The following is a 26,310-nucleotide window of genomic DNA, read 5'->3' as shown; positions in this document are numbered from 1 at the left end:
GATGAACAAGCTTGATCCAAAATGACACAGGCCTGTTGTTTTGTTTTTGTGCTTTTTCAGTCCTGTGCCTCTTTCTATAAATGCATGTTATGTAGTTTATTACTAAATGTGTGGTCAAAATAATAGACTTTTGAATAATAGAATGAATAAATGAATGAGGTAATAACTGATCAGACCTTAGATTTAATGTTTTCCATAAAAAAAATATTTATTATTATTATTATTATTATTATTATTATTATTATTAATTTATCTATTTATTTATTTAATGGATAAATGTCTTTAAAAAACTGTAGCTTCAATTACATATAAGACACTGGTGCATTTTTCTGCACACTATAACCTTTTGACACAAATTCAAAAAGATAAAATTCTAGTTGATTGTAGTGGGTTTCAGAATCATATAAGCATTCATGTCAAATACAACATTTAGCCTATATTTAGAATTTAGACAAGAAACTGCGGGTGAGGGATTTTTGAATTCGTTGCAGGATGTGATCATTTTCAGAGGTGTGTGCAATGTCAAATCTGAATGGATCTTTGTGTGATTGTGTGTGTGTGTGTGTGTGTGTGTGTGTGTGTGTGTGTGTGCGGTCCTGAATTAGTATTTTTTAAATGCATGTGTTTCTGTGTATGGATATATTTCAGTACCATGCAAAAGTACATTTGCACGTGTGTGTCTGTGTGTATGTATGGGGCTATATATATGTATGTATATTGTACATATTTACACGTATGTGTGTGTGTGTGCATCTCTGCCAGCCATTTCCAGTGTGTGTGTGTGTGTGTGTGTGTGTGTGTGTGTGTGTGTGTGTGGGAGTCTTTGTATATGTGCCAAACCGGTCCAGCTGGCATCAGTCGTAGCTGAAGCCGAGGCCGCTGTATCGGTCACACACAAAAACACACACACACACGCACACACACACTCCGACACACACACAGAGTCGACCACATTCCCATTCTGTACGCCTGTAATTATCAACCTCTTCTGCATCGACTACCATGTTGGCATGTATTCAGTGCTGGTCTATACACGCCTGATTCAAACCCTTCACCACATACACGCTTCATTTTCCTCCACATACGCTCGCTATGAAACCCCTCCATTTCATCTCGTACGGCTGCACCGACCGCAGAATGTAATTACACACTAACCGTGGTTTGATATTTAGACTGGCTGAAGATTTAAGGTTTTATCCAAAAAGAGGGTCTGTGTGGTAAAAATAGGCATCGAAGCGGTCCCGCAGCTCGGAGGAGAGGAAAGCCTGTTCAGAAGCTGGAGAGGAAATTAGCTTTGTTGTTTGTACGCAGCAGCGGCCGCTGCATTTTCAAAATTCATCAGACACCTTCTCTCACAGCCAGACATGCTCGGTTTGTGTTTTAAAACGATGGTCGGTTACCTGCCAAAGAGGCTTCACCTTCTTGTCATGCACTGATCAATTCTTGGCCTGCGTTTAAAGAGCTCTGATGTCTGATTTCTCTCAAACACATGTTTAAACATGTTTGACCAAAGATGTTCTATAAAGACAGTTTGGGAAGGTGAAGATGTCTGCGCTCTTTTTTTCACGGCCATAAACTGCGTTATCAGATGTACTGTAGCTCCAAAAAGGAAAGAAAATGATACAACACTATATTTAAAGCAAAGAAAAGCTGCACTAACAGAAAACAACAGAGCATCTTCTTTTCTTTTTCTTTTTCTTTTCTTTTTTTTTTCACAAAAATCAACTCTAAGAAATACAGTATAGATAATAAAACTACAAAAAGCAACATTTTCAAAAGTAAATTCTGTGTACTGGCTGGTGAGGTTTTTGATAGTGAAATGGTTGTCAGGGCATCGATAAGTGGAGCTTATTTTCTTCTTGCAGAAGTATCTGTGGTATGCACTGTTTAGATGGTCTGAGCAGAGAGTTTAACCTCCTGCTCACCAGCTCCAAACTCAAACTCCACATAAGTCACATGATGAAAAACTGGACACTGTCTGTTTTGGAGGAAATAATATGAAATACATCACAATTGCAGCAGGTTTGGTGATATGACAATAAATATGTTAAAATGAGAGGTAGGCTGTCTCTGTAATATCTCAGGGTGCATTCACTGTTGTGGGCAATGTTTCAGAGCAGTGAGCAGATACTGGTCTTTTCTTTGTCAGCTATCAAAGCTGATGAAGAAAAAACGAACATTTCTGTGTTGTTATTTTATCCATGAAGTTTTTCTAATGATTATCTAAAAAATATAATATATTACACATATATATCAATACGGCAATATAAAACTAGATATAAAATGATTGAGGATTTTAGCAGTATTACCTGATTCTGCGCCGTGTCACCAGGTGATTGCACAGCATGGTTGGCAGGGTTACCAGGGTATTTGAGGTGGTTGTTAGGTGGTTGCTCTGGTGTTTGGGTTTTTCTGCTGGTACATTATGAGGATCTTCGAATGATGGATGCTAGGTCTTTGCTACGAAGCAGTTGGTAAGGCATTGGTAAATACTTGGGGTATGTTTGGAATCACCCTTTCTTTACTATATAGTATGTCGGCACAATGTGCAGCATTTCCGTCATGTAAAATCGTCATTTCATTTTCACTGAAAACATTAAAAAAAAGATGATGATGCGATTTCTGTTGAGTGTTGTACCTTTACGTCTGGAGAATGTGATTTGTATGCCTTTCTGCAGCTTCTGCGATTTGGATATTTCACTTGGCCACATTGCGTTTATATTTTTGATTAATTGTGCAGCCCTAATAGTGAGCTAGATTTACTGGTGACACCAAAATTCACTGCACTTTAAGGTTCCATCAAAAAATCCCACAACAGAGCGAAAAAAAAAAAAAAAAAAAAAAAAAAGTCCTTGGCATGCAGTGTCCAGAGTATCTGAGCAGGGAGTTTTAATTTTCTCTGCATCAGCTCATAACTTTGCAGAGGCCACTGTGATGACTGCACAGTCACATGATCAAGAACTGGACATATTCCATTTGGAGCGTCCAGGTGGTTTCTCAGCAGTGCTGATTGCCTTTGCAAGTACATTGAAGAGTCTCCATGGACCAACAAGTGTCCAGCAGGAGAGAGGAAGGAAAGAGCCAAACCACATGTGGTGAACTTTCACAGGGCTGATGCAGAATACTAGTACAGATGTGACAGAGGTGAATTTTCTCTTCTACATCACCTCTGGAAAGTTTGGGATTTGAATCAGTGTCTTATCAGTTTGACTGTAGAGAGATAACAACATCAACAGTGATCTGAGACACATTAGAGATTTGCTTCTTCTCTACATGTTTGTAATTGAATACCTTGTCTCGCATTTAGTTTGTTTTCTAAATCCACAACTGAAGGAAAGTGGAGAATGAAAGTGCACTTTCTGTTTTCAAAGCTGGATGCTGTAACACAAAGAACTTTCTCTTCCTGTACATGGATCTATGCACTGCAAATGTATAGATAGCAGATGTCAGTTTTGTTGCACTGGGAGATCAGTGAGGAAGGAAACATACAGAACACACAGACACACACACACGCGCACACATACACACACACACACACACACACATACACACACACACACACACACACACACACACACACACACACACTGTGGAGACTCTGATCAGGAAAACTGGCTGTGGCATTTTTTTTACTGAAAATGTTTCCCAATCAAATTGTGAATGAATGAGTCTATGAATGAATGGATGAAAGATTAAAAATACTTCTAGTGTATCAGGGAAATATTTCAAAATTCATCCTGTTGTTTTATTTTATCGGGGGTGAATGTTTCTGAGAAGTGGAATCATTTGATTCATCAATAGTCAAAATCAATTTTAACATTTTACTGATCTGAAAAAAAAACAATTATTTTATAGTGGTCAGAATTAAGGGACCAGATTTTAAGGCAATTTGCAAAGAGTGAATGAATGAATGAATGAATGAATGAATGAATAAAGTTCAATCAACATTTACAGAGGTTTAAACTTAATTTTAAATAGTGAGTGAGTGAGTGAGAGAGTTAGTGAGTGAGTGAGTGAGTGAGTGAGAGAGTTAGTGAGTGAGTGAGTAATTGATGATTATGATTGATGGATGGATGGATGGATGGATGGATGGACAAATAAATGCTTGCAATTTCGTTGGCTTCACAGATTAAGTAGTAAGTGTGTGGATGAATTTCCTGTAAAGATGAGGACTTGTCTTTGTTGAGGTGATTCCCTCTGTTAACTTCTCTTTTCTTCCTCCTGCAGGTAAAACAGAGAGGAGTTCATACTCGTACGGCAGAGAGTCCAACCCACACTGCCACCAGGTCAGTCTCACTGTAAATTTCTTCTTCATCTTGTTTTTTTTTTTTTTTTAAAGCAGAGTGGGTGTGTCGCTCAGCTTTAGTGCTTTTGTGTGTGTGTGAAAGCAGTAAACAGACGCAGGGAGACAGAGGAGAGAAATGTGTCTGGGTTTGATCTGAGGTCAGTGGTAGAGGATGTTCAGTCCCTGAGACGAAGGATTTAAGCTCCTGACTCTTCATCCCTCACACTGGACTTTACATTAACAACTGTGAACAGTGGAGTCGGTGAGAATGCTGACATCCTGTCCCTGGTGTGTTTGAATTTTCTTAAACCAATCTGAAGCATCAAGGAGAGAGCAAGAGTGCAGCGAGGTCACCGCTGCTTTCATCAGAGCAGCATTTAGCATGTGGCTAAATGTCTTTTGTCTGGATTAGCATGTAGCTTGTTAGCTTGGCAGCACAAGATTACTGAATGTCTTTGAGGATGACACAAATGGTCTTAAAGTTACAGTGAAAGGGAAGTTAGAGCATCTTTAGTGAAACAGAATATGTGGGTCGGGATTTAAACAAAATCCTTACATTTGATCGGATCATTGAAAAGTGGGCGTGACCTTGCAAGTAAGTGAGTTTTGTAGTTATGCATGACTGTTGGCCTCCAACCACACCTCCATCCCTTGCTTTGTTAGATCAAGAAGAAGAGGATATGAGAGGAATAAATAAATTAGAGTAGAATCCCACTCTTTTGGGAATGTAAATATAGTTTTTGCCAACTGAAATCCAAACACACAGGCTACCTCACGCTGCACTGCTAGCTCCTACAACGGACACATTACAGGATAAATGTATGTATATGCTCCCAAGTTCAAGCTGAGTCATCAAACATATCTGATACAGTATGTATATTAAAATATAAAGTTTCAGTTCTCACATGATCATTTTTCTAGCTACAAATCCCTCCCCAGACTAACCCTCTTTTCACAACTCCCCTGCTGTCTCGAAATCATGCAGGTAGCAGCACTATTATCATCAGCATCATCACTTGTTTAAAGTTCACATAGTAAAAACTATAGCGCGCTCTCAGCTCCTTATGTGTCAATCATCCTCATGACTAATATAAACAACAGCTGTTATATGTTTTTTTATGATTGGCTTTTTTGTTTTCCAGAGAGATGTCTAACTTCATCACATATTCCCAACTTCATAAAGCAAATCATTTTTAATTCTAACTTTAAGGATTAATTGTTTTCAATGGAATATTTATCGTCGGCGGTGGCAGCAGGTGTTGTGAGGACGTCGGTTGTAGCTGGGTTTAAAATCCGCACTGAAATCTTTCCCTCTCGGTTCTCACGGACCATATGCATCCATGAGAAGATGCGCGGCGATGATTAAAAACATATACAGATGTTGGCGTTTGATTCTGCTGGTGGAATATTTAACGGCAAGAGGCTTGATGTGCTCGCTGTAATTTGATGACCACCTTTTCGGTTTTTGAAATTATAGAAATCACATACGTTCCGTTCCAGTGCAGGCTGTCGGACCTGTTGATTGAGTCTGATGTTAAGGATTTATTTTTCTTTTTCTAGCCTCCAACATCTATTAATTAAAGCTTATCAAACAAATCCATTTCCTTGCTTGTGAAAACCAAAGTTGTGCTAAAAGATGTTACAGATCATAATGCATATATGGAAGCTGCTACACTGATGTTTGAGTTTCAGATTGGATGAAAGCTGGTTATTCCCTGAGGGGAATTACAGTAGATTATATTATTTAATTGTACAGTAATTCAGATGTACAGCAGTTTCACCTTTCATAGTTGCGGCAGAACTTTTCAAAACATCATAATACTTTCATGGTCTCACATGTTAATGCTGCTAAAAAGATGTATTCCAAATTGAGATATCACTTTTATGATTTCTTTGATGAGGATTTGAACTCAACATGTCGAATGAGAGAGTTGTGTCTGCACACTGTGCTGCTGTCTAAAGTCATGGGGTGCAGTGGAGACAGTGCACCCCATCCCATCTATTCCATCTATTCCATCGCGTCTGAACTTTGACTGTATATAATATAAATGAGAATAATACATCCACCGTCACACAGGGAAGTATTTGTGAAAGGAGCCATGAGCGTGTAGTGTAACCTGTGAGCATTCTCTCTCTCAAACATGAAACTCTTGATAATGATGCAGTCGCTATGGCGTTCAATGACAAGAAAGCTCATTCAACTCTTTGACTGTGGTGTGTGGCAGATCCACAGATACATGTCACAAAGGATCAGTCACCCAGTCAAACATGCTAACATAGCACAGTGACAGGAAGGCCTCATTCCCTCATGATAGATAGATAGATAGATAGATAGATAGATAGATAGATAGATAGATAGATAGATAGATAGATAGATAGATAGATAGATAGATAGATAGATACATAGATAGATAGATAGATAGATACATAGATAGATAGATAGATAGATAGGTAGATACATAGATAGGTAGATAGGTAGATAGGTAGATGTTGATGTGTACTCATGAGTAGCAGTTTCTAAACCACTTCTGAGGAGGGGAAATAAGCCCAAAAGCTGAGGTCACTAATAGGCATAACTATAACCTATAACCTAAATTATTGAGAATTATTTCATTTTGATTGAGCACATCTATTTTAACCAGCGCAGCTTTTCTAGCGTCACGGCACAATCAGAGTCAGTCGGTGAGATACAGACACACGGTGAGAGATGATGTTGGAGAAATAAGTGGGGAAAGTGGTGATAGAAGAGAGGAAGAAAGAGAAAAGGAGGTGTTGAAGCTGTTCAATTGTTAAGATGTGTTAAGACTGTTTATTGTAAAAATGGTTGAGACTGTTGGAGTTAACTATAAAGGAAAAACAGAGCTACACTTTTTTATTTCATTTTGTAAATTATAAATCAAAAGTTATCCATTATAAAAGAACATATAGTTTATTATTGTATTATTATATAGAGAAGCCCCACCCCCCACCAACATCCCAGACCTTTGCTTGAGCAAATCTTGTCTAACCGAACCTCTTTGAATTTTAATTTCACACCTCAGAAATAGGAAGTTCCTTGTTTTAACAAAACACTTCATGTTTTGAAGTTGAACACCGGCATTATTGGTTAAAGAGGTTCTGTCTAACGGTGGTTGACAACAAGGGCAATCAAACCAAACAAAATGATTGAGAATGCCTTGTGAATGAAGAGAATGAAGCAGAGTAAAAAGAAAATAAAGGGAAGCAAAAATCCCTTTGTGGCACCTGAAGGACTTCTGGTAGTTTTTGGACTTTAGGAGTAAAAAGACCTTCGTCCCTTTTGGTTTTGATCTCCCTTTCTGTCATGAGGACATGATTTGGCCCTGACAACCTTGTGAACAAACACACATACACACACACACACACACACACACACACACACACACACACACACACACACACACACACACACAAAGAGAAAGAACATACTGGTCATATCTGCCTCATGCCAAATGTGTCAGTTGTACTGGAACAGTTTTCACACTGACATCTTTCCACTGGTGGAATTAAATATAGCTGCTGGTTGAGCTTGAGTATGTTTTGAACTGTCCTTGTGAGCCTCTATAAATTCACCTCTTCATTTGTCGTATTCACTCATTCACAACTTTACCTGTTGATTCATTTAGTCCGTACTTTTGTTGCAATAACTTTTTTAAAAAGTAAGCTGTTCAGTTACCAATTTGTTCATTTATTTCTGAATTAAAAAATTAGTTTGGTGCATTCTTTCATTTATTTATCCTTTAATTCATTAATTTGTTAATGCACCAAGTCAGGCATTTTTTTCTTACACTAGCTTTCATGTATTTTGTGTTCATTTATCTGCGTATTCATTTGAAATCTATTTATTTGACTGCTCATTCATTCATTCATGCATTCATTCATTCATTCATTCAGTAGGCAATCTGTCAATTTATTATCCGTTCGTTCATCCATTGGTCAATCTGACCATTAGTTCATCAATCCATTCCATGGCCCTTATCATCCATTATTCATTCACTCATACATTCATTTGCGAGATAATTTATCTATTCACACTGTTCAACTGTTTTCCCACTGGCCCACCTGATTACTCATCCATTCACCCATTTCATTCACTCCTATATTCTTTCACTAGATATTGGATAATTTGATCGTTTGATGTGTAAACCACCAATTTAGTGGCCCACATGATCATTCATTCATTCATTTACTTATATATGTATACTGTTTGTTAATATCAATTTAAAGTGCTCAGTCATCCATTGGTTCCTCTCATCGCTCATTCATTCTATCAAACATTAATTCATTCATTTATTTATTCAATCATTGATTCATGTGTTCATTCCTTCACTCACTCACTCACACATATTATATAATTTGTTCATTTATTCATTTACTGTGTTCAACAATGTATCCATTGGCCTATTTGATCACTAATTCATTCATTCATTCATTCATTTATTCATTAGGTGGTTTTTCTCCATCAGTACATCCATTCATTTATTCATTCCATTTTTCATCCATTTCAGTTGGTTTGTTAATTTATCTATTTACAAAGTTCAGCCTACCATCTGAACCCTCATTCATTCACACATTTGTTGTTGTCAGTTTCTTGTACGAATCACTCACACATCTATCCATCTGAACACTCATTCATTCACTATTCATGCATTTACTGTATTCATTTGTTCATTTGGCAGTCCATTTGTTGACTTGATCACTTTCTGATCCATCCATCCATCCATCCATCCATCCATCCATCCATCTATCCATTTAGCAGCCACTCGCTGATCTTTTATTTATAACCACCTCTCATATCCAGCTGTGGCCTTTGTACGAAGCTACAGCAAACCATAGAGGACAAAAATATGAAATAAATCAAACATTACTGCCTCACTGGCCATTTTCCTACTGGGCTGCTGTCAAATTATCCTGCTACACAGTCTGAATGGCTCCTGATGGAAATTGTTTGGAAATGGCAGATAAATTTACATGCTGGGCTGAAGTCCAAAATCCTCTGGCTTCATCCTCGGCTGTTAGTGAAAGAGAAAAAAAAAACACTTAGAGGGGAGGATGAGCTCACTCTAGCAGCAGGAAGATTTCCAGTGACCCCAGTTTATTCCACCAGTCTCTGACCAAACCAAATACATTTCTACCATTGGAGTTTTGAAGTAATTTCGGTTTTGGTTCCCCATTTTGGCTCCACTTTTTATTTTAGAGTGGGGAAGTTTTAAATGTATACCTCATTATTTTGTTTGTGTCCTCAATAGCAACCACAGATCTGCAGATTTCCTCCATCTGAGCTCCAGAACATTTAGCCTGATAATCTTACAGAACTGTCGTTTCCTTTTCATCACATTATCCAGTCTGACATTGGGTTAGCTGTTTTCCGTTTGAGAGGACGGGTTATTCTGTCCTTTTGAGAGTGGACACAGAAGCTGTCAGTTCAAGAGTTGTTATTTCTTTAATTTGACTTACAACAACCTCAGACTCGTCCATGCTTGTTGCCATTTCTACATTAATCTTGCTGATGCTATTTTTCTGGCTCTGGCACAGGAAGAGAACATCCCCCTTTTTAATTTTGCCTACAAAGCTATTTTCCAACCACGGAAACAACCATCAATCGGCAGAGTTTCAGACGTCTACAACCATATTTGCTTCCATATTAGATCATCAACCAAAGAATTGGGGGAAAAAATGAAACTTTGACCTGATTGTTCCACTAGATTAAAAGTTGTTTCCATAAAGACAGATACAATCATTTTGTTATCGTCATCATTTGTTTCGTTAACGTTTCAAATAATTCCGTTGTACTGGTATCATTAAATTACATTATTTAGATATTAGATCATTTTATTTGCGATTTTTCAGTATGAGTGAATTGACTGCCTCATCCCACATATTTTACATGGAATAGTGATTATGTGATATGATACACTAATAATGGTTTCCATTGTGAATGCACACTACATTTTTGATGACAGCGTTAGCCCCTCATGTTTTTGTTTCTGCCCTCTGTGTGGAGTTGTCATGTTCATGTGTCTGTCTTCAGTGGTGAAGGTGGATGGATAGTCCGGTTGTGTCTGTTGATGATCTGAAGATGTTTCCCTCCGGCAAAAACAGAGTTTATTTTCTGCACAATTGAGCTAGTATATGTACTTGAACTTAACTGGCTGCTTGTTGGCTACTGGGTATGTGAACTGGGAAACAGACAGATTCGTAGTGAATCTCTTCGAGCTCTAAATGAGTGGTGGGGGCTGGGAAACATGGACTCATGCCAAGGTTTGAGCCCAACCCCCCACAACCAGCCCTGCTCCCCTAAAAACATCCAAACCCCCTCTAAAACCAATCGTCTGCTGGCAGAAGGTGGCATGAATACACTCAGAGCTCCAGAGATGGAAATGGACTGAGTGTGTTGTTTGAGTGCATGTGACATCACGGATGTCACTTTTTAGATTTATTTTAATTTATCATTAAAATATGAAATCATTTAATTTTTTATTCTCATTCACTACATACTGTATATTCCATGTGAGAGTTATGGGCTTTCTGCCGTGAGTGACACTGAACTGCACTGCCGAGTTTCATACCGCAATTGACTTGACAGTTACTTTAAAGCTTAGTTATCACGTGTCATGAGCATTTTCACACCTGTCAGGGAGATACAGTAGTTGGCAATTTCGCAAGAGTGAAACTGCTTTCATTAGAGAAACAATTGCCATTGGTGGTCTGATCAAACGTCTAAACCAACCTTTGTTTACCTTTTCCTGACAAGGGTCTTTTGTGGTTTTGTGAATAATGTCTCTGAGAAGCTAAGTAGAGCACAGCTTGACTCTGTTACAGCATTATTACAGCAGAGTGAGGCGAGTGGTTTGGTGTACGAAGTGTCTGACTTTGACACCGGAGACTGCTGTTCACATCCTGTCACCTAGCAACGGTAAATGTCAGCTTCCTTCAACAATGATCACCATCTTTTCCAAACCTCAACCAGGAAGTTTTACCTACCTGAACTAATGAAGGAATAGTTCAAGATTGTGGGAAATATGTTATTGGTTTCTGTCCAACAACAGGCGGTCAAGACCACTTCCCAGAGTCTTGTTGTCACGGTGAGGTTGCTAGGCAACCACCAGTGGAGATGCTGCTCAGAAGCACTAAGTGGAAGGATGAATTGTTGTTCCTCAAAAAGTAGCTCCAGCATGTGACATCTGCTAGAACCACAAACAAACAAACGAGCTAGAGCCAGGCTTTATGCTAAGCTAAGCTAAGCTAACCATGTCCTGACTCCAGCTTCATACTTGAAGGGGCACTCCACCAACTTCACAAATGAAGATCATTTTACTCATCATGGGAGTACTGTCGTTTCGCTCCTGAGATTTGCTGTAGCGCCACCGTCAGGACAAACTTCACGCTTAACAGCTAAATCATCAGCATACTGTTTGTTCTTCACTCGTTTTATGGGGATTTCTGTGGCTTCACAGCTGCTGACAGTATCACCTTAACTCCCATAACCACCCTCATGGGTAGTATAATGTATAGTTACTACACACACACACACACACACACACATATTTCAGCTTGTCTATGCTTGCTATCTAAAGCTATCTTAAGGGACATTCTGTCTACATAAGCAGAAAAACACACATCGTCAGAATGAAGGGATGGGAGAAGATGATCCTCTCTCTCTCTCTCTCTCTCTCTCTCTCTCTCTCTCTCTCTCTCTCTCTCTCTCTCTCTCTCTCTCTCTCTCTCTCACGGTCTCACATCCCCTCTTGCTGTTTTTCATCATTTCTCCCCTCTCTCAATTTCTCTCCTCTCCTTCTCTCTGTCGTTCATTCAAGCTAAAGTCACTGTCCTGGCTGTCCACACACACACACACACACACACACACACACACACACACACATACTCAGCCACACCAAAGCATGCCTGTCATCCAGTTATCGCCTCACAGATCAGTAGGTTAGTCGTGGGCCGGCAGCTACAGCTGAGGCAGCAGCAGTCTGAATGTGAGGTTCTGGTGGAATGCAACATGAAAAAAGCCTGTAACCCTTCACACACACACACACACACACACACACACACTCTCACACTCACACAAATCAGTCAGTGGAAAGTGCTGAAGGCTTCGTTTTGAAGCTCAGAGTTTCAGAGGAGCTTAGAAGCTGCATTTACCTACTAAAGAAGACACACACACACACACACACACACATACACATATGTATATACACTTACATGAATGCACAGGTATGTAGAAATGTACAGTATTCCTAAACCATACAGTCTCTCAGACACACACTGAAGCGTTCATGTGATTTAACAGTATTAAAAAAAAAAAACATGAATTATAACACGTATATGTCATGTATGAGTAGAGTGTTAGTAATTAAAGCTCTGCAGCTCCACTCAGCATCAGCTTCATGACTAGAACGTGTATGTGTTGAGTGTCCATCACCTGCTGAAACAGTAGCAGGTGTGCCGTCCTCGGCTTCCTGCTCACTCTTCATCAGTCCTTAACAAGCTGAACTGCTCCTTTAAACATTCTGAGGGCTCTCCAAATACACCGACCTCCACACCTCTGACGGGTCAAGAGACTGCAGAGAGAGAGAGAGACAGAGAGAGAGCGGGAGGGAGGGAGAGAGAGGGAGAGTCCTCTGGTTAGTACTGAACACAGCTCAGCCCCATAGTCTCTGTGTACCTCTGTCTCTGTCATTTGCTGGCTGTCTTTCTCTCTCTTTTTGTCTTTTTGTCCTATACATATATATATATACAGTATATATAATATATATGTATGTGTGTTTGAGTGAAATGAACATTTTGTTTTATTCCATTAAACACAATTTCCCAATACAATCTGTTGGTCCTCCATCCACACCTTGATTGACCTGGCGGTGGGTCATTGTCCTGATGGGAAAACCAGTCCTCAGAGATCATCAGAGCGGAAGGAAGCAAGTTTCCTTCCAGGATAACCTTGTACGTGGCTTGATCCATGCCTCCATCAGTAAACCTCCACCAAACTTTACAGTGTGTGAGAGACACTGTGGCCTGTAGGCCTCTCCAGGGCTCATCAGGGAAGATGACCCACCGCAGTCCTCTACAGTCCAATCCTTACGGTCTTTTCCAGACCTCAGCCTGGCTCCTCTTCACTCGCCTCCAGGAGCCTGTTTCAAATCATCCTCACCATGCACTTCACCCCAGCTGCCGTTTGCCATTCTGTCTGTAGGTCACTTGATGTCATCCTACAGTTGTTGAGTGACATTGCAGTTGGCAGTCATCCCAGTCATTGGAGAGTCATGTTCACCCACTGCTGGTCTCTAGCTTTGTTGTGCCCATTGTCTGCTGCTTGACCTTGTTCTTGATCCGCCATCTCTGAAATTTTAAGAATGGAAGCCACCTGACGCTCACTCTGCCAATAAACCCAAAATTAAACCCTTCCTTTCCTCACTCAAAATTTTTCCTTTCAACTCTTTTGGCATGATTTTTCCAATTACCTTTTGAGGTATTATTAGCACCGCCGGTCCTGTCCAAGAGGATAGTGACGACCACAGCAGTGGTTTTTATACTTTCAATACTAAGCTACATTCACCCATTCACACACACATTCACGCACAGTGTTTTCCTACCATACACACACTCGCAGACCAATGGTACATTGGGGGCAATGTGGGGTTCAGCATCTCGGCCAAGGAAACTAGGGGAACCGGGAATCGAACCACCGACCTTCCAATTAGTGGATGACCCCCTCTATCTCCTTGGCTCAGCTTTACACTATCTTTGAGGTGTGATGCGTCCTTTGATGAGGTGTAATAGGTGGTAATAATGATGATACATATAATAGTGCGGTTATATGTGAGTGTTTGATCATCTCTGTAGAGCTGACCTGAGGTTATTTCTCTCTGCAGCGGCAGGGAGGGATATTCTCTTGCACGAGGCCATTTTCATATGTTGTTTGTCATTTGATGTATGTCCATGATCCACTATAAACTATGGGGGACAGAATCCACAGTCGCTCATGCTTCATTGGTCACACAAATCAGGTGTGTACCTTCTAAAGTTACCGTTCCCTGTTCCCCCTTTTTCTGTCCACAAACGTCCTCATGGAGGAACGCTCGTATGTACGGACTGGTTCATAACTAACACGTAAAAGTGATGTAAGAAAAACAAATTCACCAATCGTCTCACATTTAAATTCAGCAAGGTACGAACAAAACCCGTGATTGCACTAGACCTGCTGTACGTGTCGTACAGATAGACGGCCTTTTCTCCACAGGAAAACAAACATTATGAAATCACCTTAATAACACCTTCATCTGAAGAATGTGGAGTTTAAATATGTTGCCGAAATTCATTTATACCAAACATACGACTAAAACAAACTTGGAAAATTCATATTCTGTATATATTCTCCCATGAGCGCGGCCGCCAGGTTACTAAGTGATTTTGTTCACATTTCAGCACAGCAGCTTCTATAGTTCAGTCGTTGTAGGTAAAGTCTTTCACTGACAGCGGCCTCAGGGTCTCTGTCCACTATCATCCTCTGACACCTACTGTAGGCTGCCTCACTGTTTCATGGAAACCTCTCATGGCTCTCATGGCCTGCTTTGTTTTAGGAAGAAGGTTTTTTTTTTTTTTGCATCTATTCACATGTTAATCCTTTCTGCCTTTATGTCTGTCACAGCGCAGCTCGGGTGACACGTCGTTGACAGCTGAATTAATATTTTAGAATTGTTTTTGGTCCTAACACGTCCACTGGCACGTCTACATTCGTCATCTTTTTCTCTGCTGGTTTCAAACACGACTGGAAGCTGGTGTAAAATTCGTCTTTTTACTCTTTGGTCACATTTTTGTGAATGAAACTTGACCTTCCTCCCCAAACAAAGTGAAACAAGTTCACTCGAGTATGTTAATGATCAAAATAACACAAACGTAGAGCTCCTCATTCATCAGGGTGAAAAGAGTGATTGACGACAGGTTTGTCCAGTTGAAGAGAGTTTGGTGCTTCGAGCAAAGTTTCTTGTTTACATCACATTTGTAAAATAAATCATGTATCATTTACAGCTCACTCAAACTGTCTCTCTTTCTCATTTCCTGTCAGTCCTCTTTTTTTTCTCTCTGATCCTTCTTGCTTCTCTCTCTCTCTGTCTCTCTGTCTCTCTCGCTCTCTCTCTCTCTCTGTCAAGATGCAATTCCTCTACTGATCTGTGGAATTTGTCAGTACGGAGGCCAGGCATCTGTGTGTGTGTGTGTGTGTGTGTGTGTGTGTGTGTGTGTGTGTGTGTGTGTGTGTGTGTGTGTGAGTGAGGAACAGTCCCCCATCCCCTCTGGAAGGCCGACAGTTCCTGTGCGTGGGCTTTACAGTGGAATCTGGTTACCAAGCCTGTATGTGTGTGTTCATCATCACTTCATTCTGTCTGTCCTCTGAGCGCGTCCCCCATTGGCTGTTTTCTGACCAATGGTGTGGAAGCAGGAAGTACAATCCCCCAACAGCTGGTCTGAAGTCCAGGAAGAAAAAAAAAAAAAGGGGGGGCGAGTCAAAGACTGTTCACATGGAGGGAAATATTAATAACGCTGCCAACTATGAACCATAGTTTACTATGTACACTGTATCTAATGCAAATCAATACAAACAGTAACTCTATAATACATCATTACATAGAACATTGTTTTACTTGATTGTTTTGATGCATGGTTTGATACAGCAGTTCAGTTTTGAGAACAGGTGACACTCTTTCTATTAAGTCCAAGCTCCGAAAGGTCTGCTGACGTTCTCCAAACTGTTAATACACTCATCCAAATCACTAACCAATGTCAAACGAAAATACTGTGACAAAAACCTCCTCACAGTGGACAGTTTATTACTGACACCTGTTTGGTTTGCATTTTGAAGGTGTCACTTTGAGGTGTCTGGAGAACCAGAGAAAATGAAGCATCACTACTAACAATCTGATTATATCATATGTCATAGTGTAACAGTCGCAGGTTCACTTTTACTTCACATCAGGTAACCAACCCGCTGTGTTTCTTTACATATGACTTCATATTGATTATTGAGTTAAATGCATCAAATCAGTGGTGAGAAACTGTCATACACTGGTAACTGCATTTGTATCATTACTCTGGATGGAAATACCAGAAAGAGACAAACTTTCGGAGAAGAAGAACAAGAAGTAGAGATTGATAGAGCCGAGAAATAACTCTCCTCTTTCATCCATCGAACCATCCATCCATCCATCAATCCTTCCTGCGCATCTTTGTGTGTGGTGAGATGTTCCACTCACAGCTGCTGCGCCGACTCTGAATATACACACACACACACACACACACACACATACAGATCCAGCTGCTCGTTGCTCTCAGGAGACTCTCAGCCGTCATTTAGTCTCATCTGCTGGCCACACAGATCAACACTTTATTTTATTTTACTATCGATCACACACACACAAACACACACACACACTGCTGTTCTTACTTATACTTTGTGTATGTTAATAAATCAGCTATGACAGCAGGCAGTTAGTGTATGTGTGTGTGTGTGTGTTCCATCATATGGACGCTCTGACTGTCAGGACCACCCAGTACCGCCATGTGATGGTGGAGCCACCGGGTTCCTTTAGCTGTATAATAGTGGAGAGATATCAAGTGTTTTTAATCAAGCCGCTTGTCGTCTCACAGAATTACATGTCGTTTCTTTTATTTCATAGAAAAGGAAAAAAAGTAGAGCGGAAAATTCAGGTTGGAATAAGTTTGAATGTTGATACAAGTGAAATAATGCAAGCTGTCCTCTCCACTTGAGGATGCAGAATGAGCAGGATTAAGGTCCTGATATCAAAGTGCGGTCCAGGTTGGTACCATTACTGCGGCGGGGGTGTCAGTGTGGGCCGCTCAGTCCGCCGCTTTGGTCCAGACTGAAACACGTCCACCTCTACTGGCTGGTTTGGCAAAAGGAATAATTGCATTGTCTTCGGTGAGCCGCTGACGTTCACTCTTATTAAGTCGACATCTGTGGTTTTTCATCACATGTCTTGACAACTATTGGATGGATTAGTCATTTTTCCCCTCAGAATGAAAGTAACACCTTTTAGTGATCATGTTTAGTGACTTTTCACTGGCCCTTCCATCAGGTCAAAGTTTGTCCCATATTTTTGTTTTTGACCTGCAAAATAAAAGACGTTCCCACATCAGCCTCAGCTGTGCTCCAAACACACTGAACTTGAAAGGGTGACAGTGGTGAGCATCGGCGCGTTAGCATCCTGACTCTTGGATGTTGCCCACAGCTCCACTGTGATACAGTGCAGCCTCACACAGATGCTAACGTGGCTGCAGTTTCACACCTTGCTAATTTTGCCCAGTATTACTTTGAACATTTCGCTTTTCTTTTTTATTCTATTGTAGGTTTCTGTGTGTTCATCTTATACCAAATTCATTCACACCAAAGTTTCAGAACCTCTTACTTTAAAACACTGAAGGAAAACTTGCTCTTGCTCTTTGGCACTTTTGTGGCATCAAAGACAGCGATGCTCCTCCCTCTTCGGGTCACAGTACTTTTCCCATTAGCTGGTAGACATGATGCATTTTTATCTTTCATTCGTAGCAGATTCAGACCTTCTGTCCTACGACATGATGGAGTATTTCCACACTATGGTGTTGCTGGTTTGACATAGGGATCTGAAAGATCTGAAAATGTATCTGGTGTTTTAGTGTGAAAAGCGAAGCGTTGAGAGGAAACTGTTTATGGTTGTTGTTTCGTGTGAGTTATTTGTTTGTGGAAAGGGTGAAATGACTGGATGGTTTCATGCGGCAGTCGACTCGGTGGTTGTTTTAACCAGTTGTTGTCAGGATTCATGGAGGCAGAGCAGGGAGCTACTCTCTATCAGTGAAGTTAACCTGCTCCCCAATCTGGTGTGTCTAACATCAAACACTGTGCTGTTAGACACACACACAAACACACACACACATATTTATAAGTAATCCCGTCTCGATCCACGAGATGAGGGAACGCAGGCTGATATTTTTCATGTGTGTTTCCTTCATCAGAGCTCAGCAGGGCTTCCTTTGGATTCTTATCTGTGACAGATGAAGGAACAACTTCCTGGAGCCCACAGGTCTTGAACTTCCTTTAACTGAGTAAAAAAAAATTCAACCTGAGACTCGGACATTTCTGAAAATGAACGTATGGAACGTTGGAAAGTTAAAAGTCAATAGAGCAGGGCTCCTTCATCTCTCTGGAGCTTCATCCACAATGAAGTTATGAAGTTACTATGGACACGTCGACATGCGTCTTTGCCGTTTCTTGAGGTGTTTTCTTTGCAGTGAAATTCACCTCCTCACTTGCAAATGTTCCTCCAAAATGAATTCCCCCTCCAACAGTGTTTTGCAGAGGCGTCGTCATTGCTGCATCCCCACATGATGGTGTTGCAGCATTAGGCCTTAATATCTTCTTAATGGACCAATTTATCCTGTAAGAAACTTGTTAGAGGATGTGAAAGTAAGGTTTGAGATAAACGCATTATAGAAACACATTTTTTGACTTTGTACACATAGTTTTTCCCATTCACTTCCACAGACTTCACTTCTTGAAGCAACATCTGGTGCAGCGGTTCCCAACATGTGGGCCGGGGCCCATGGGTGGGCGGCAGTACAGTACAATCTTGGTGAAAAGATTTAATTATTAAAAAAACAGAAAAAACAAAAATATAAATAATCTTTTTAAATGTTCTAGAACAACTTTCATCATTTTCTTCTTCTTTTTTTGTTGTTTGTCGTCATGCCTTTCATTGTTCTGATAGGATGATAGTCCATGGCAAATACTGGAGCATCAATAACTGGTTAGCAACAGAAGGCATTATGGGAAAGAGAGTCAATAAATAGATGGTGAATCAAGACTTGATCTCTCCTGTCGGACAAAAGGTTGTCCTGCTTTCGGTTCAGTCCTGAATGTTTGATTGTTATCATTAAAATAATAAATAGAATATATAATATATGAAATATATAATATATAAAATAAGAGGTGCTCTGAGAACGTGTTCTTTGGCCTCCGTATTGTTAGGGGGTCGGATGTGGGCCGCCAACATTTTTTTTTGAGATTTTCAAGTGGGCCATGAGTTGGAAAAGGTTGGGAGCCACTGATCAGCTGACTGAACAGATAGGCGGAGGCGTCTGCCTCTTGATTCTCTGTCCTCACAGGTGTGGATGTGTTTGATGTGGAGTGCTGTTACTACCTTTTATTTCTACGCTCATGCCTGTGGTTTTGTTTCTGCTTCTAATGACTAAAATGTGTCCAGAACTACAAAGTGAAGTCGGCTGGGACTGAGGCATGATGGGAGTGATCAGTTCAAGATGGCACCGCAGGGAATTCTATTTTTCATTCTCTTTTCATCTGTAAAATAAATATAAATCTCTCTCTCCGTCTATCATTCACTCACTTCCTGTCTCCTCCCCTTTCTTCCTCGATGATCCCTTCTTCCTTTTCTCTCTGTTTCTCTCCATTCATCTGCACTCGCTTTCTTTTCATTGTCTTCCTCCAGCTGTATCAGCTTCAGTTTCATCCATCCCTCCTTCTTTTATTCCCACCTTCTTTTTTTTTCTTTCCCCTCTCCTTCTCTTCCTGTCTTCATCCTTTGATTCTGTTCGCTCATACTCTCTCCCTCCTCCTTCTCCTCTTCGCACTTTTCCCCTTCCTTTCCTTTTTTGGCTCTTCCTTTTCTACGCCTCCCTCAACAATACCGTCTCCATCCATCTCTTACCTTCCCTCCCGGCTTCTCTCTTCATTCATCCCATCTTTCATTCTACCCCTCCGTATCGCTCTCTCTTCCCCTCCTTTCCTCACTCATTTATGTTACATACTTGTCTCTCTAGTTTCCCTTTCCCACTAACTTCTACCTGTTTCCTTTCCTCCTCACCCCTTTCCTCCCACTTTCACTCTCTCATCCCTCTCTCGTATTCCTTTCTTCCTTCATTCCTTCCTTCATCCTACCTTTCCTGCTTTCTTTTCTTGCCTTCTCAACTTTCATTCTTCCTTCCGTCCCCTCTTGTCACCCATCTTTCATTCTCTCATTCCCTCCTTCTCCTCTTCCCTCATTACCTTCCTCCATCTCTACTTACTCATCTCCTCTGTTTGATTTCCAACTTCTTTTGTTTCCCATTAACTTCTTCCTTACCTATTTCATCCCCTTCCGCTTTCGCTTTCCTTCCTCCCTCCTTCGCTTCTTCCTTCTTTCCTCTTTGCCTTCATAATGCCCCCCCTCTTCTAACTGCGTGCAGGAAGCTGCCAGATACTGTGAGGTGTAATGTGCTGTCTGATTCCTCTCTAAGTGTTCTTAAATGATCGCTATTTATTTGTCAAGCCAAGCGTTGAACGCTAATTAAGGAAAAATGCTTTGAACTGCTTTGTGTGTGTGTGTGTGTGTGTGTGTGTGTGTGTGTGTTTGAGTGAAGTGTGTGTTATTGGGTGTTAGTGTGTGTGTGTGTGTGTTGGTGTGAAGAGCAGTTAGAAGATGGAGGAAGTTGTCCTTGGCTAGTCCCTCGCTGCTGCTGCTTTGAGTGCAACTTCAGAGGTGTGTGCGTATGTGTGTGCGTATGTGTGTGTGTGTGTGTGTGTCTGTGTGTTAATTTTGCGGTGATCTGTCCCTGCAGTTTTTCTTTCTAGCTCTGACATCACTCTACACACACACACACACACACACACACACACACACACACAAACACAGCAGCAGGTGTTTGAGAGACTCCGATGTGCTGATGTGAATGGCCGCTTTGTTTGTGTATCTGTGTTCTCACGGCGGTTCTGCGTCATGATTGGTTATCTCACTCCTCTACTTTGATAATGTAATGTCTTCTGCTGTCTCAGTCTATCACTGTAATTGTTTGTCACAACTTGCACCAAAGTGTCGGCCCAATTGTCTTTGTCACTCTGGAGAGACTCGAACCTCTAACCCCGGCGGTGTTAGTGCTTTGCTCCAGGAAAACTTTGAATTGTCTGTGGACAGAGCTGTAGAGCTGAAGGATAAACTGACACTCCTTCTTATCGTGAAGCAGTCAACCACTGACATGAAGAAGAAATAAAAAACATTTACCGTGCTGCTTTTGTCCCTTTTAAAAGGCACCTTCATCCTATCATATCCAGCAGATGGCATGAAAAATGCAACACATAATTAAAATTATCACTGTCTTGTGTTTCATTTGCCGTTATGTTCAAGTTTAGTTTCAAAAAGAAGAAGAAACTCTGCAGGAAATCTCTGCTGGAATAGACGACATGCGTGGTCCTGCTTGTATTTTATTTAAAAATGTTTTATTTTTTTTGCTTTTCTCATATTTTTGCTGCTTTCTGCCAGTCAAATGTGCATTTATTTAATTAAACAGTGTTTTATTACAAGTGACTTGAACGTGTTGTTTGAAGATGGAATGACTGTACTGACTGTACTGTAGTGTCATTTTGCAGTTTTGGCAAAGATAACTATGAAAGCCAACATACAGATGATGTTATTACTGCACTTCTTTAAAATGAATGGATTAACGGATGGACTGGATTACAGACTGGGCAGTCCCGGGCTCCAGACCATGAGGAGGGCGAGAAAGCTCAGGTAGCGGTAAAGGTAATGCTGCGTGCACCACTGTAACAACACAATGTAAACTGAAATGGTGAAGACCTTAATCTTGTAGCGGGGTCCAGGTTTCATTTTAAGGTCTTGTTGTTGTTTAAAGAGCAACTTGACACAACTTCAAATCTTTTTCTTTCTGACCTCCGGTTGTTTAACTTCTGAACAGATATAATGATGTACTCCCGGGTGTGTGTCAGTACACCGTGACACACTGCTGGGGGGTTACAGGTACAGCAGAGCACACTCTAAACTAAACAACAAAAATACTTAGTTTGCAATTTCCCTCCAAAAAAACCCATGTGAGTATTTTTTTTTTTTTTTATCATGGCAGAAATCAAACAGCATTTACAACATCAGTTCTTCTGACTGTTTTCTTATCTACCACCTTATTGGATGAGGTTTGGTTACGTTTAGTGTCAAGATTAGAGGAAAGACTGTGGTCATGGTTAAAAGAAACAAACATTGACTGTTGGTAGAAAACAAGAAACCCCATGTCAGAGTCACATACACCATCCGCATCAGTGTGTCGACTTCCAGCCACCTGTTTTCATGCACATTTTCAATTTGCACTGACACTCGACTGAGGGATGGAAAAGCTGTTGTATCGATAAAAGCAAAATGCAACAACGTGAAAAGGAAACAGACTTAAAGTCATGATGTGCAGCGTCCACTGAAACCTCTGCTTCAGCACACAAGAATAGCAGGAGATGAAAACGTCAGATCTGTGTGTGACCGTAACATTCTTCAAATGAATACACACCATGATAAAAATTTGTGCTACATTTTAAAAGGAAACCAAGCTAATGTCTCGCCTGCACCGTGACAACACAGGTCTTTGTCAGGTGAATGTAAACACAGGTTGTAACAGACAACTGATGTTTGTGTTTTTCTCATGTGAACAGTTTCGTCCACAGGACCCTTTAGTGGATCGATCCAACCCTGCTAATGGCGCCATCACTGTTTTTATCATCATTATCATTATTACTAAAAACAATTACCATGAATGCTCATATCCCCCTGCTAACCTGCACCAAAGGAGCTGTATGAATCAAGTTTCATTAGTTATTTGATGTAATATTAGTGGATCACAAAAGGATAAAAACAGTATAATGACACCATGTAATGAACATGTGCAGTGCTGATAAGGGTAGTTCAGAACCTCCATAATAGAGTGAAACCGTCACTAAAGAGTAAACCAGTGACTGTGGTGTCACACTGGAGGTGCATCATGCCTGATGTGAGATAAGTGGTTCCAGTGTTCTGACTCCGTGAGTCCACTCTTACTCCTCGTCTCGACCGCTTTTACAGTTTCTGGTAGCAGCCACAGAGCCTCACTCCCTCAGGAGTGTGTGTGTGTGTGTGTGTGTGTGTGTGTGTGTGTGTGTGTGTGTGTGTGTCAGCTGGAGTGAAGTTGGCATACAGGTGCACCACTGCCTCGCCAGCACTTCCTGGTAATTAATGACTTCTTCCTGCCTGTCTCTCTCTCTCTTTGCTTTTTCAGTCACATGAGGACAGAGGGTCGAGTGGGAGAGGAAGAAAATTAGGAGAAATGTGTGTGTGTGGGGGGTGGGGGGGCAATGATGGAAAGAGGAGTAGAGATATGTTTGTCTGCGAGATGAGGAGATGGATACCACTTCCATATCTGTGTTTTAAGTATAAAGGTGGACTCAGGATGTAGTTGGATTACCTTAGCTTAGCATTAAGACTGGAAACGGGGAAACTATCTAGCCTGCATCAGTCCAATTCAAAAATCCTCTCAAAACACTATCAACACATTTAAAGTTCATTGATCAAAATGTTGTGTCTTTGTTTAATCTAAACAAAAACAGAAATCTAAAAATGATAACATCAACATCACCATGACGATTACAACCACCACCTACATGTACATTACTCAATCTTCCATTTTTTTCTTTTGTTCTTCTCTCTATTCATCTCTCTCTCTCTTTCGAGTCCCTGTTCTCTCTCCCTCTCCTGTTTTTTTTTTTTTTTTTGGTTTCTGCCTTTTTTTTTACTCCTCTCGCTCTCTCTGTCTCTCTCTCTCTCTCTCGCTGTACATGTTTCTGTGCCTCTCTCTCTCTCTGTCTCTGGTAATCTATCTTAGTTAATATGGTCTCTGTGAGCAGCTGGGTTCCGAGGCAGAGTCAGCTCTGTGAGAAACAGACCTCTGCTTGTGTCTGTGTGCGTGAGAGAGAGACACACACACAGAAAGACAGAGACAGAAAGAAAACAAGATGATGTAGAAAGTAAAACATAAGAAGGAAACAGAGCTGGAGGGAAAGAGAAAGACGGAGTCAACCTGAGTATTCTCACAGCAGCGTGAGGCTGGAATTACAGCCTACATCTGTGAAGATGCACATACTGTAAATGTTCCTACGCAGAGCAGGGCATTATGGGTAACTGTAGGTCGCAGAGGAGCAGACGCACACACCTGAATGACACAAGAATGTAAAACCTGTCTGAGACGTCACAAGACGTCTTCTCCCTCTGTATATAAGCACAGTGTAATCCGATTACTTTTTATTCATGTTTGTCGATCGGTCCACCGCTTTGGTCCAAACTGAAATACCTCAACAACTACTGGATGGACATTCATGGTCCTGAGAGGTTGAATCCCTCTGACGTTAATGATCATATAACTCTTCTTCATTAGCCCAAACTTCGTTTATGACCAAATACTTGCAAAGCTAATGACATTTCCAACATTAACAAATGTTAGCATTCTCCCAAAGTAAACCAAGATTGTGAACATAGTATCTGCTAAATGTCAGCATGTCAACATTGTCATTATGAGAATAAAAAGGTACAGTCTCTCACTGTCTTTTTGTGAAGGCAGAAATGTATTATGATTATGATATATTTGATCATGACTGCCTTATATTTAAACTTAAGAGAGCTGAAACCTTCGGTGGTGTTAATGTAATAGAACTGCACACACCAATCAGCAAATTATGAACATTTTATTCCTGTTACTGTAAGTTTTGCCAAATAGTTAACACAGACCTATTTTATCGATTTTTGTTTGTGAGAAAGTAACCATGAACCTACTGAGTTTGCAGGTCTTATTGAGTACTCCTACCCAGCCTGTAAAAACAGATGTTAAAGCTCCCATATAGTATAAAGGCAGATGTGCATGTGTTGTTTGATTATAGATCAGGTCTAGGTTCTATATTAATACAGTGAAAGTATCAAAGCCTCAGTCAAAAGAGAAATGCACACAGCCTGTATTCAGAAAATGAGCCTTAAAACCAGCCGTCAGGACTTCTGGAACTTTGTGATGTCACAACAAAGCTGTCACCGCTCTCAGCCATGTCCCAAGCCCCGCCCACCTGGACCTACCATCCAACCTTGCAGGATTTAGTTTAGTTTAGATTTAGAGTTTTTACCTAAAAGCTGATATATTTTCATTTGCTCATTCAGAAAACAGTTCTTAAACCCACAAATATATCTTCTTGTGGATCAACACTTCAAGTAAAACACAGGGGAAGTGTAAAATATGGGACCTTTAAATTTCTCCTGTGGTACTGGAAAAAAACCCTGGTGACATCATAGTGATGTCATTGGGGTTCCTTTTACTTAAATAAATAATAGAAAGTGTATGTTGCAAAACATGGGTTTGGAGTTGGATAGATGTGGAGCATTTACCAGGCAAGAAAAGAGGCTGTTGAGTGCATCATGGGAAATGTAGGATCCAGCGTATCACAAGTCTGGATATTTAAGCATCTGCTGCTTCGATTTTGACCAGGTTCATCTCACTTTATGGAAGCGAACCACTAAATTGTTGAAATACCCCTTTATCACCTCGATGTGACTTTTGATATCCACAATAAATAAACTGAGCAAGATCGTGTGTAATGAAGTGAGATTGACGAAGACAGCGAGACAAACAGGTAAAGAGAGACAGAGAGAGACAGACGGGTATTTTGTCTCTCCTCCAGCTCGTCTAGTTGCCGGGGTGACCGGCCAGCTTGGCTCAATGCTCGAGTACTGGAAGAAAAAAAGAAAGAAAAGAACAGAAAAGAAAGAAAAGCGCCACAATCAATGAGACCCTTTTTGTTTTAGTGGGAACCCCCTTTTACCCCCTGACGACACACACACACACAAACACTGAAACACACACGGACAGAGGAACAGGATGACTGAATTGGTGTGTGATTGTGTGTGTGTGCCTTTGTGTCTGACTCCCTCTCCCTCTCTGTGTGTGTGACTGACTTTATTTAAGACAAGGGCCCTTTTGTTTTAAGCCGGAGAATGGCTCAGAGACCGCGGCTGGCCCTGTAATTGGCCTACTTAGGCCCTGTTTAGCATGAGAAAAGCCTTCCTTGGCCCGGCAGTGCCAAGCTAACTCTTGTTTTCAGCCGCAGAGAGGATGGACGCGCTGATCAGAATTCAGATTAGCCTGAAAAACATCCAAACCCCCCCCCCCCCCCCCCA

At 40.8% G+C, this 26,310-nt stretch overlaps 1 protein-coding gene across 6 annotated transcripts in view; it reads left to right on the top strand.

The window, feature by feature from the left end:
* The window catches only part of tcf4 (transcription factor 4), a 231,647-nt gene that overhangs the window by 99,170 nt on the left and 106,167 nt on the right, over positions 1–26,310 (top strand). For all 6 annotated transcript variants that reach the window (XM_087175703.1, XM_087175702.1, XM_087175704.1 and 3 more), the window contains one exon: positions 4,228–4,286. In XM_087175703.1, coding sequence (XP_087031829.1) covers positions 4,228–4,286 — 59 coding nt within the window. The remainder of the gene's footprint in view (positions 1–4,227; positions 4,287–26,310) is intronic.

This window comes from Seriola lalandi, unplaced genomic scaffold (genome assembly GCF_002814215.2).
Source record: "Seriola lalandi dorsalis isolate HSWRI2012SDOR001 ecotype SW California unplaced genomic scaffold, Sedor1 jcf7180002054484, whole genome shotgun sequence".
Taxonomy (NCBI): Eukaryota; Metazoa; Chordata; class Actinopteri; order Carangiformes; family Carangidae; genus Seriola; species Seriola lalandi.
The sequence above is the reverse complement of the archived record's forward strand: the minus strand, read 5'-3'. Positions and strand labels throughout refer to the sequence as shown.